The sequence below is a fragment of the Brachyistius frenatus genome, unplaced genomic scaffold, assembly GCF_029030835.1.
Source record: "Brachyistius frenatus isolate BFR_SWC_R1_liver_20210118 unplaced genomic scaffold, ASM2903083v1 Contig_345, whole genome shotgun sequence".
NCBI lineage: Eukaryota > Metazoa > Chordata > Actinopteri > Embiotocidae > Brachyistius > Brachyistius frenatus.
The window spans coordinates 73,218-86,432 of record NW_027210944.1 but is presented as its reverse complement, the minus strand read 5'-3'; the positions used below and the strand labels follow the sequence as shown (position 1 = coordinate 86,432).

The following is a 13,215-nucleotide window of genomic DNA, read 5'->3' as shown; positions in this document are numbered from 1 at the left end:
TTGAATTGGTCCAGTTCTTTGGTCTTTGATCAAATCCCTGTCAAAGTGATGACACTGACGCAGCTGTACTTCATCTTTTAATGCTTATTAGCAAATGTTAGTATGATGGTAAACATGGAACATTATATCCTCATGCTAACATGCTGATGCTCTCATTTAGGATAAACTGTGGTACCAAATACACCCAAACAGAGCTCCTAGCATGGCTTTAAAATCTTGTTTCGTTCCCGTTTAAACCTGCCCCATGTTCGATTCACCTTTTTGTTGTTGTGCTGAGCCCCGGCGGTCAGGTTTGGGAGCCAGGAGCTAGTGCTTCCACTGTCTGTGACCTTCTGTTGCCCATATATTGGTATATCTTTGCAGATATTGACATAGCCGATACAATAGCTCTTCCAGTTTGATCTCTTTCTTTTCCTTCAAAGGGCACCGGCAGGACAGCTTGCAGTTGGTAAACGGTGTGAATTTGCATACCAAAGTTCACCTAAATTGTAGGACGAGGAAAATTTACTTTCCCTCTTAGAGTGAATCCATTGATCACGGTGATACCCCTGAAAATGATTGTCTACAAAAATGTCAAAGCCCTTACATCTGGCATTAGTGCCTTTCTTTATCCACCTGTTGTAGATTCGATTCCTGTCAAACCTTCCCCCGTCTCGTCTCTGGTTTTGATCCATGCCTATTTCAACTGACAATTTCAAAACAACTTTTTAACAATGGCTGTATAGATGCACATATGAAAACAGAGCCTCGCTATCTCCACCGGCTCTGTGCAATAACCTCCAAGAACAATGTTGAGACAAGAGAAAACCGAGGCGATAAGCCCACAATGAGGAAAAACTGTGTTCCTTTACCTCAAATGTGCAAAAGCTTGATTACTCCAGAGTTATAAATGTAGCTGTCACAACACAAATTACCTGATAGTAGCTTCCTGTTGTTGTTTTTTTAGCCTGCTCATCTAGAGTCTCTAAACTGCCAGCATATTTCTCCCCGAGCACAGGTTTATAAACCGTGTTTTCATCCGACAGCGAAGGCCGAAAAGAAAATGTCCGCGCCCCTCCATCTCCTGAACTGAGGGCACGGAGAGTACCAGATACCATCCTTTTCATTTCCGCTCCTCCAGATAAAAAGATGAGAGAGAGGGAGGACGAAAGTAAGGCCTATCGCTGGCCAGCAGTGATTGAGTCCCTTCGCTAAGCCACAGCGAGAATCTGCTCAAATAAACCCACTCCGCTGATAAGAAGCCAGTCATTTCCATAGACAAAAAAACATTGGGGTTCAGATTAGATTTCACCATCCGCCCGGCTTATCGTGGTGTTGCTCCATCATTGAATGTGAATTATAAGGCAAGCGCCTGTCCCCCGTCTCTTCATGGAAACGCCATTGAAATACATATGGACTCGAAATGGAAGGATATTATTTGTAGTTATTTTTGGCAGTCAGCTCCGGTCTGAGATGTGATGGCCGCATTGGATTAGCTTTTACCATAGATGGAAAATCTTATTTAGCGCAGCTAGATTCTGCTGTGGACGTAATTAGAGCATTTCAAATTTTTGTTTGTAACACTAGAGTGAATTTTCAGGACTGACAAATAATACTTTTTTTTTCAGAATCAGAATACACTTTATTGGCACGGTTGGTTTACACGTACAAGGGATTTAACTCCGGTTGTCACTCGCCCACAACCCTCCTGGATCTTCCTCCAGAGGTGGTGATGTGTTGTAGAGAGTTGTGACCTGTTCTGTACGATGGACAGGTAACAGACATATACAAGTTTTAGAATATGTGCTGTTTTAAACTACTGACATCCATAATAAGAAGAAGAAGAAGAAAAGCTGGAACGAGCCAAACATAAAGATCAGGGCTAAACAACCTTCTATCTATTCTTAACTCGGAAATAAGAGTTCTGTTTTTGCGAAAGCCAGTCTGTACTTTTAATTGTTATTCAGCCACAATTGAAGCAAGCAAGCATTGGACGTCTCAGTTGACAGAAGTGTCCAAATATGACCCGTGAGTTATGCTTGAGTTACACAGCGGTTAATTTTCGGTGAACCTCAATATGTGGAAGATGACAAGCTTTTGAGTGAACACAAAGGACTGTAAAGAAAGCAATTTATTTATTAGTAAATTTTTTTTTTTTTTTGGTCCTATAGTGACTATTGTAATATTTATTCATGGCCATGGCAGTGGAGCAAATAAGTGCTGAAAGGGTTGAAGACATCCTTCAAACTCTCATTGTACCTATAAATACGACCGTTTGTGCCACACAAAGGCTTTTTCTTGTGTTTCTAAATGAGCACACGCTGTTTTTTTGTTCATTGTGCTCGAAGTACATTATGAAATGTTGCAGTACGAGGAGCGATAAGCTCCCTCTGCTAGCTTTCCATGCTACTGATCTTACTTCAACAACTGTCTTCTTTTCTTCTTTTGAGTTTTTATCAGCGCTACGAGAGAAGTGAAGCTTTTGCCGCCTTTTTTGTGGTGTTTGTGTTTGTATTTTAGCCGGTGTACTATTCCTCATTAAACGCAAAGCAAGTGCAGTTAGGCTTGAAAGCCATTTTGTCAATCTGCTTCGCTTGTTGGAGGCTGCCAGTTTCTGTACGGCTCTTAAACATCAGTATGACACTTGGATTGTCAAGAGGTTGGGAACCACCCGTGAGCATCGCAGCTTCAATACCCGTCGGTTTCTCGCTCTTCAATGGGTAATCAAGCATCTCCCTCGCAGCCGTTATCTTCCGGCTGTAGGCACGGCTCAATTACATACGGAGGACCGTTCTTTCGTTTTCTTGAGACGCCCAAGTCAAAACACCTGATCAGGAAAAGAGTGTATTATGGGATATGCTGCATTAGGACCTTTTGATTTGACCTTTTTCACACAGATACAAAGGGACTGGGTGTAATTGTGTGAGGCTGAAGCCTTGTACAGTTGCTGCGGCAGCTAATGGCATGTTTTCATTTCAGACCCCGCACAAGCGCTCGCGTCCCCAAAATACCGCACATACCGGCAATGGAGGTCGTCACAAACACAATGGCCGTGACAGCGCCTTCTGTCTCGAAAACAAACAGGGCTAATGAATCACCAAATCACTCCTACAGCCTAATTAGGAGCTAATTATTCAGTCTTTTTTTTTTTTTTTCTGATTTTAATATGACTTCAACCTGCCGTCCTTTGCCTTGTCAAGGGGTTGCCAGGTCACTGCCGGCCTTAGTTACGCCAAGTAATATTTGGGGAGATAAGGGTATCAAGTTTCTTCTGCCTCGATTTCTTTATCCATTCTTTGGATCTCTTTGTTTTGAAGGTCACCGAACACGTACATGATAGTTGACTGCGAGATTGGCACACCGTGTTCATAGTTGGTGGTATTTGCAAATAGACGTCATTGGTTTGATGGCAGTAAATACACAGTTGATAAGTTTAAACTAGGGACGGGACATGATGTTTGAATATTTAAATAGTCGTTAAAATCTAAAAGAAAATCGGTTAGTATACGCCAAGATTGTTCTTCCTTAGTTCCCCCTTTTTTTCCATCGCTATTTTAAGCGTTAAAATGCTTCCCGGTTGAAAGAAATACATTTTACAATCTTTGATTTTTTTTTTTTTTTTCCCCCACAGTAGCGGCACCATCTGCGAGACATTCTGCTTCCTTTCCGTCGAACGTTAACGTTGAACGTACGGCGCTGCTCGTCCTCCAGAAATGCGAGAACGAGACGGCAGCACCAGCACGCTTTGGACATTTAGATGGCACAGCAGAATTTAGCAGAGCATCTCTGGGACTTGGGGCTTTGGCTGTGGCTACTGATGCGCTGTTAGGGGCACATTTGTGTGAACATTTAATGGACCCCCCGCTGGTCCCCCTGTCGCACCCCCTCGTCGAGAAGCCTAAGCAAAGCTGACACCCAGAGCATTTTGGGGGACTCTCCATCAAACTATCGCAGCACATTTTGTCCTTGGCCTCCCGCTCCCCCGCCCCCTCTCTCACACCACTCTTTTTTTTTTTTTTTTTTAAAGCTAAGACAACTTTGGTGAATATTTCATGGGCTGCGTTGCCTCAGTTTCAGCGTGTCGAGCAGAGAGAGTGGCACGCGATGACGAGTGACAGGCCCCTGCGCCGGCGTCCGCTAGGAGACAGCCTCTCTGTTTGGTTGGTCTCGTCTTCGTGACACTCCTACTCCTTTTTCCACTCCCGTTTTCCTTCTGTCACCGGCAACGCGCCGCTTCAGCCGAGAGCCCCGGCTGCTGATCACTTCGCTGTTTCCTTTAAATTTTTTTGTACGGCTGCAGAACTTCTGCTGATCCATCTGAGTCTGTTAGTTAAAATGCCAACATATGGATACAAATCTGTTTTCCCACAGACTGCAACATTTACAGCGCTAAATGAGACGATTATCCGCTTTAAAGATCACACAGAAACTTAACTCTCCTCCTTTGATGTTTACATAAATTATTACATTATCAACAGGGATTTGTTATTTTTTTCATTAATAATATAAGAAGAAAAAAAAAAAAACCCTCACTTGCCTCTCTGGTATGATTCCCCCTGACCACCATCTTCACTCTTTACAGAAACACGCGGTGAAGCCACAAACCATAAAATAACACCACTAAAATAATTGCTGTTGTTGTTTTCCTTCGTTGCTGCTTAAACTCAAACACCAAACCTCTCAATAGCATATCTCTCAAGCTTCAATGATTTCCTTTGCTGTCATTGGAAGACACACTTCATTTCCCTCCCCAACTTTCAATTTCATGGAAGGATGAGAAAACGCCGCCTTTCCATGCTACTTACGAAGATTTGACAACACTACAGTACGCTCACTTTGACGCCGTGTCGCCGCTCTCGCTCCCTTTTTTCTTTTTTTTTCTTCCTCTCCTGCTCTCTTATTTAATAAACACTGCGCTTGCATGACTTACAGTAGGCTTCCGCCTCGCCTTGCTCGGTGTGACGAGCAGCTGAATGGTGTCACAGTTAAAAGGGGTGGCTCGGTTGCTCTGTTGTGACAACATTCGTTTGATGTTGAAGTGGTAGTCCTTGGCTGCCATGTTCTCCCCTTCTGCTCTTTTACTTTTCTTGTTCCTGCTCTGTGTGGATCTCACCGCTGTCACGCGTCGCGGAAAGCCAACTGGCATGACCTGAATGTGAGACGGCGGCGCGCAAGCTGCCACGTTTCTCACCGCTGATAGCCATCCAGTGCGCACACAAACACACGCAGAGAAATGCAGTCACGTTAAATACCTTTTTTTTTTTTTTTTTTTTTTTTAATTGGCTCTTGCTTGAACCGGGGTCCCGGGATGCAGAAACGTGTGCCAGAGATGTAGAAAAGATATTTGTGCATCTGTGTGTGTGTGTGTGTGTGTCCTTCCTTCATTTCTTTTAAAATTGTGTGTTTGAATCAAACTAAATCAAATATAAATCTGCCATATGGACCAATTACTGTTTTCAAAGTCAAGTATGTTGCTTGAACAAACTGCAGCTTCTCTCTCTCTCTCTCACTCACTCACACACACACACACACACACACACACACACACACACACACACACACACACACACACACACACACACACACACACACACACACACACACACACACACAAACCGATGGATGCAGCATTCATCACTGTAGCCTTTTGACTGTATTATGCCATTTAAAGTCTAAACTTGGTTTTCCAGAAGACATGAGTCACACAGTAAAAGGTGCAAAATGTGCTTCTGGAGTTACCTTCATAATCCTTCTCGGTATCAAACATAATTTCACACCGTTTGTCGAAATAAAACACGATAACATGTAATTATAGACAGGAACATCATCTCCGAGTGGAAGAGGATTTTTTTGTTGTTGTTAGGAAGTGCCATTCAAATTAATCAAAAGGTTGACTCGTTACAGCCGCCGTGACTCACTGCGTCACTCCTCGTGCTGCGAGCTCCAGATACAGAAGAGGAAAGAGCCAGCAGCCACGTATGGGGATCGGAAAAGGGAAAAAAAACCAAAAACACTCGGGGCGTCTTTATCCTCTGTTTGAACAGTGTCACAGAGGGGGGGGGTGACGACAAGTGGAGGAAGGACCCAAGGGGGGGGGGGAGAAGGGAATAGAGAAGAAGTTTCTCACAGCTGCCCAGCCCGAGGCCCCCTCCCCAAATATGCGGCGCTCTCCTCGTCGCCGCGTCACCAGCCAACGGTTCTCGCCGTCGTTGTTTTACCTCTCGCAGAGGACACGCGCCGTCTCTCAGGCGCACGTACGCACACTCGCAGCACCACGCGCCGCCTCAATCTGCTCTCGAACGCTGCCGGCGTCAGATCGTCAGACGTGGCCGAGTCGAACGGATGGGTGAAAAACGCACCGCAATTATTATTTTCTTGGTTAAAATCATTTTAACTGACTGATTAAGCAATCGTCGATACGGCTATTATCGTTCAAAAAAGCCCATGTCGTCTTGAAAATTGTTGAAGAACGACATGGGCTGCTTCCTTGCATGCGAACTCGCTAATTAGAAAGCTGCTCGCTAAATTTCCAGGTTCAACACGCCCACAAAGATGAGCAAGAAACTTATTTTCAGACCGCCAGCCCAAATCAGTTTTTTTTTTTGGTGTCATATCTTGACTGTATCCGGATTGATTTGTGAAAGTCTGCATAGCAAAAAAAAAAAAAAAACACATTAAATGCATCGTTTGTTGTTGTTTTTTTTTCAAATGGTGAAGATGTTGCACATTTTGCTCTCCCATTGCTTCGTAAACGTTAGGGAGGGATGACCAGAGCGTTTAGAACAGCAGTGTTTTGCATTGAAATCCGTGTCTGTTACTAGTTAAGTCAAAGTAAATGGGATTTGCTGCGTTTTTATGTTCAACTTTAAAAAAAAAAAACATGTTTACCAAATGGAAATGGGCTTTACCTTGACACGATCAGAGGGCCCGAAAAGAAATCATCCGTCATATTCCCCAAACTGATTGGAATGCAGGTGTTCGCTGCATTTCTAAGCTTCTACGAGAACTTTATTTTGTTAGGACGTGAAAAGAAACTTCGACAGGAGGTTGTGCTGGATGTCCCGACATACAAAAGCATCGAGACACTGCAGACCGTGTTTTGTTTGCTCCTTTGGTCCAACCGTCAACTTGGATTTCTGTTAGAACTGAAGAGTTGTTGTTCCACCCCCCCCCCTGTAAACTCTACCTGCCTTGTTGGGCAGATCGAAGGACGCTCTTGACATCGGTGGAACTTTGCTCTTTCGAGCACCAAAAAAAAAAAATCCCCAGAACAACTTACTTTACCGGTCGGGTACGAGGACGGGGGTCGCGATGCAGGTCGCGGCGGGGAAAAAAAAAACCCCAAAAAACTGCCCATAAAACCTCCGCGTTTACTTTGATACAGCCGAAGCCCGTGTATTACATTTTTTCCTAACAGCTTTCCCTTAAATAAACAGAAAGCTGTTGGAGTTGTGGCTTCGCGGTCTGTGCAATCTGTCGCACCGGGCTTAGTGGCGGTAACATATCCATCAAAAACTCGGACCGAGGTGAAACTTTGACGATCCATCCATCCATCACCACGCGTCTCCTCGGCCAGACGCCACTGACCAGCTACAACACCGCCTCCGAGCCACCGGCACTAAAAAAAAAAAAAAAATCAGTCACTGCTGCATTTATATAAGAAATGTCTACCCGGTGTAAAAAAAAAAAACAGCAGGAGCATGAAGCAGTGAACATATCCCCAAACGCGGGGTTACCGCACCGACGCACAGAAAACATACACACCGAGTGCACTCAAAGAGACCAACAAAAAAAAAGAAGCATCAACACATTAAATATTAAGAAAATTCTGTAAAATGTGACACTCTTCGCCCCGGCATGCTGCTGTGGGAATATAACACACACACAGAGGGAGGCTGCGTCTCTCCTACTTGGCTGTCATGAATATAGGTCTGCCAAACTGAGCAACAACAAGAAGAAACAACAAAAAAAACAATGGAACTATTACGTAAGTTAGGATTTTGTGTGATTTCAACCTTAAGTCAGCGGTGCACAGGCAGCTGTTTAAATTGCATCAGTTCCTCTGATGTAAAAGTGTATAGCCTTCAACTCCCTTAGAGCTTTTAGTCATTTATTTTGATTAGGGCTGTATTTATAAGATAAGTCTCTTAAGTAAGTCGCCTGGGAAGATGGGTTGGCGCGGATGGCGGTCGGGGAACAAAATGAAGTCTGTTTGATGATTATACATTTCAGAAATATCTGCTTGTCAATTAATTAGCCGCTTCCTGGGTACGCGCGGCCCCCCCCCCCCTTCGCGTTTACTGGGGCCCGGGCTCTCGGTGGACAAATACCCGCGGTGCACCCATTGTGTGTCCTGAGCAGTTCCACGCGTCTGCGGGAGCCGGGGAGCGGAGAATAAAGATCCTTCAAAGGCAGGCAGTTTTCAAGAGCCAGCCTCTGTTTCCTTGTGCCGGCTGATTTCAGAGAGCGGCGCGTTTGGCCGCTGGAAGGCTTCACTCTGCCAGCGTCTCGTTCTCAGACACAAACAGGAACTGCCGGATGATGTGGACATGAAAGGATAGGTAGACCGAGAGCCCCGCGCTCGAAGTGACGCTTCCATTCATTTTGCCGCTCGTAAGCGCAGGAGACTTGTCTCGTCGAGGCCGGCGTGGACCGGTGAGTCCTGACTTTTGCCATGAGGATATTTCAGTTACGTTCAACTCCATAGTAACGTTTTTTTTTTTTAGTTGACCAAAAACAGTTAACCAACCCTTACAGAAAAACAAAAACAAAACATGAATTTCCCATGTGCAAAAAGTCATGGGATCACACGCGACCACATACACGTGTGAAACATGTATTTTGCCGATGGGAAACACGTTCTGGATCATTTTCATTTCGTCGATTTCCACGTGAAGACCTGTCCACATATTTCCCCCATATTACCGTGCGTGGCAACATGTGGTAAACGTGTGTCGTACATGTGATCACGTGTCCCATGTGGAATCGGATATCAGAAACTGAATAAGAGTAAAGCATCCTCGGATATACACTCTGGATACCAGACAGCAAGAACTTATTACTGCATGTTATTTCATATAAGTTGATGCCAATTGAATCAGCGACCTTACTTGGTAACTCTGATGCAGTTTGTTGAGATTTGAGATGGACTTTTCTTTCCTGAGTTGATTTATTTTATTTTTCCTTTTGTACTGACAGTTGTGTGTCCACTTACTTTTTCTTATGTTATGTCCTTCTCAAGACTAAATCCTTGTAATTGGTATAATGGAGTGGCGAGTGTACGACGTACGATGCGAGTCATTTTCAATAAGTATTTTTCTTCAATAAATATTTTTATTTCATCTAGTTACATCTTTTTAAGACAGACACGATCACAATAGCCCAAAAAAACTGATAAAAACAACACAGAACTGGATAGAAATTCAGTAGAAAGTCTCCTCCTGATGTCTAACTTGAGCTCGCTAAGCTTCATGGGAATAACATTTGAGCGTTGTTTCTTTAAGATTCTTGTCAAACAGAGGAACTCTAGGGTGGTGGTTTTTTTTAGTTGTTTTTTTTTAAATCTTTTTTTCTTTTTTGAATGACAATTTTCACATTTGTATTCAGTCCAATCTGTCAAAAATATTCTGAACTGCAAATACTGCATGAGATGTCACAGTGATCTTAAGCAGGTTTCTGTTCTCCTCAGAGGTGGTGAGTCACATTGCATTTGGCGACGCCTCTCACTTGCACAGTGGAGTTTACAGTCGAGTTTCCAGTGAAGGGGAGGAAGGAAAAAAAAACAGAAAAAACTGGCAGCATACGACAAGTCATCAAATCAGACCCATATTTCCTCTGTCCCACATGTGGAAATCTTGTCATATTTGGTCCTCAGCATCCCGAACGCCACAGAAAAAGAATGCATCTTTTGCACAATGTTTTATTGTTCTCTTTAATGCAGAATGCCTGCAAGCATCAACAATCGAATGTAGCACAACTGAAATAACACACTTTTTTTTTTTTCTAACCTCCGGGAGATTCCCAGCTTCAGATAAACATCAATATTTTGATATTCGGTGTATTAGTATTTTTACAGCTCAGAAGTCAACAATATTTACTGAGTGAGGGGATCTGGTGATTATCCACCCGTCAAACCTTCCACGACGTGACGATCCAGAATGTGACTCCAATCTTTTCTAAATGAACGGCGGCGTCTTTAAAAGAAAATTAAAGACAGAAAATTATTTCCTCTCCCCTCCCCTCCCCTCTCCATCCCCCCCCTCCCCCTTGCGACCTAAAACAGAACACTAGCATCCAGGCATGTTGTCTTTCATCATTAAACTGTCTTTCGAAGGCTCCTGGGAGACTCCTCGAGCACACAGAGGAACCTTGTATTTTGAAACATCAAGTGTCGTCAGTGTCTGCCGGGAGGCGCGTATTAGAGCCGCGGACTTGAGCCGAGATGATCGTTTAAAATCACTTTCTTTGTCGCGCGCGCGCACACGCGTATAACCGCGCTGTCTTTGTTGTCTCCTTATACATTAATGCAGGTGATAGCCAAGGTCTTCTAAGTGCATAGATCTTTGACCTTGTTTTCTCTCGCTCTCTGCTTCCATTATGTGCTTGTAGATCAAAGACACACATGGGGCACCGGGCAGCGTTGTGAGTGAAGATCCTCACTTAAAGGCAGCTGACAGAGGTAAGTTATTAAACCATACCACAGTGCACCCCCCTCCCACCCCCACCCTTTACACCCACCATTTTATTTTTTCATTTTCTATTTTTCAGTCATGACGCTACAGCCATAAGATGCAGCTACATTACACGCTTATAACTTTGACACACATGGGTTCATTTCTGGAGTCGGATTAATCTTTTTTTATTGAGTCACAAGTTTGTTTTTACTCTTCAAACACGAGCGGAGAGGTTTGTGGGCTTACTTCACCTGATGACAGAGTCATACGATTTTATCAAGGTATCCACAGAGGATCAACTACAGTGTGTGTGTGTGTGTGTGTAATTGCACTGTGTTTAGAGGATTTGCACTGCTTCCCTGAAATTAAAGTGTGAGGATGGAGCACACGCGAGTGTTTTGGACTAAAATGGCTTCACCTCAAGAAGAGGATGGTCGAGTGGGACCAACACGCTGCCAGAATGATCAATGAGTAAAGAAACATGCTTTAATTAAATACTAGTTACGTGCTGTTGACTTAAATACAGTTCACATGCCGTGATCAGTATTCTGTTTTAAACCAGCTGCAACCAACCGTGATGTCGCCCATTGGTTTGTGAACTGTTGTTACGAAGGCTCGAGTTTGACTTCTTCGCCATCTTGTTATTTGGGAGGCAGAAGTGACACCAGCGAGCGGCGCATCTCACGCTGCACCACGGGCCTGTCAATCAAACAGCTACGCAACCCCAAAATGACACTATTTGAGGCGTAATATCTAATTAATGACGGGATCATTTTCAGATGCACTGCAAGAAAACTAATAAGAAGGAAGGATTTCTGCGAATGATACCAAAACAAAAAAAATTGGAAAAAAATGTATTGACTTTGTATTTCATGAGAAGTTGAATGGGAGTCTATGGAGCCTTTTTGGAGCCAAGCCCTCGTGGCCTTCGGTGGTATTACAGTTTAAGTATATATAGGGCTTCTTTAATCAAGCTTAATCAATACACCGTACTTCCTGTGCTCTGATTAGCAATTAATATGTGATGAAGGGATTCTTATCTGTTGTTGTAGAAATACTACTTTGTTTCATATCCCGGTAAATCCATTGTTTTGGATTTTCTCTTTTTCTTTTTTGGTCTGTCTGTCTGACTAACTGGCATTTGAGAATATAAAAAAAAATGTATAATGCACACAACTTTGAAGGGCAAAAACTGTAAATTTATTCTGATGGTGAGGGGGCGGTGGTGAGATTAGTCATTTATATGGATGTCAGCCATGGTGGATTTTTTTTTAAACTAACAAAAAGAAAAATGTGAAAATTCTACATATTCAATTCAATTTTATTTCCATAGCGCCAAATCACAACACAGGTTATTTATTTCATGGCACTTAACACATTAAAGTCTTTACAGTGGAACTTTACAATATTATACAGCGAAACCCAACAATTCAACAATTCCCACGTATGGTGGCTCTGATATATTAATAATTATAAACTATTCAAAAATATCAATGCTACGGTTATTTTCGGTAAGTTCAGAATGGCACTGTGTGATTTTAAATACACACCACCCCGTCAACATTTAAGTACTACACAAGTCGGTGTACTAACATGTAGGAGTACTATATGTTAGTGTACTAAGGCAAGCACGCCATTTGGAACACAGCCTCTTTCTTCAGCCAAAAACTTGACTTCTTTTAAGTGAAATAACTTCAGAAGTAGGACAATTATTTTCATGAATTCATCAGTATTTAGCTATTTTAGTACCTGACTGTTTTTGACCTCTAGTACGACTATTGAACATTGTTACAATGGGTTTTAGTGAGTTTTTGGGTGCATAAAATGTGGAGTGTACCCTTTGGTGCAACTGCATACATTATACTCTACATCATTTTTGGGGGTGCATGAGATACCCGGTGGGTCTTTTTTTTTAAAACGATCATTTTACTGTGAAAATGTGAAGGCGCAGGCACTGATAGAAAATTCTGCTGCAAATTTAGCTATCCAAAACACTTTATTGCTTGAATAGAAGTATTATGGCAGACCCAGAAGCCAGGTGACTGTCTGAAAATAACAAACAGATTATCCATGCATGAGCGAGCTTTGTTTACCGTACCTCCTGCACCTGTACCGTCGGCCATAGTTTCAACAAATCGAAGGGAGGCTGCACTTAATGTAGATGCGTGGCTGATGCAGAGGGCTGTTTTTTTTTTTTTTTTTTTTTTTTTGCGCGCGTCTCATTCTTTGTTATCGTGCAGCCAGTTTATTACCACCGGCATATAATCCCGCTCCAGCTGCTGCGAGGAGACAGGCCCGGGTATTTATGGCTAGCATAAAAAAAATGGTGTGCATTCCCTGTCACCTGCAGAGCAAGATTTGCAGCACATTTGACAAACACGCTGAATTAAAGAAAAGAAAAGAGGAAAAAAGAAAAGAAAAAGAGGAGTGTTCAATTTGTATAGGAGTTTAGAGCCTGTCTGTTGTGCGTGTTCCCAACGGATTGTGCTGTTAGTACGTGTGTGTGTGTGTGTGCATGTGTCTCGCTGTCTACGTATGCCCTCTCCCCCCTGCTGTGCGAGAA

The 13,215-nt window shown here is 43.1% G+C and overlaps 1 protein-coding gene across 3 annotated transcripts in view; it reads left to right on the top strand.

Moving 5' to 3' along the window:
- LOC138636011 (glucosidase 2 subunit beta-like) overlaps positions 1-13,215 on the top strand; it is a 121,977-nt gene that overhangs the window by 41,809 nt on the left and 66,953 nt on the right. For all 3 annotated transcript variants that reach the window (XM_069723790.1, XM_069723789.1, XM_069723788.1), the window contains exon 10: positions 10,588-10,657. In XM_069723790.1, the coding sequence (XP_069579891.1) occupies positions 10,588-10,657 (70 nt within the window). The remainder of the gene's footprint in view (positions 1-10,587; positions 10,658-13,215) is intronic.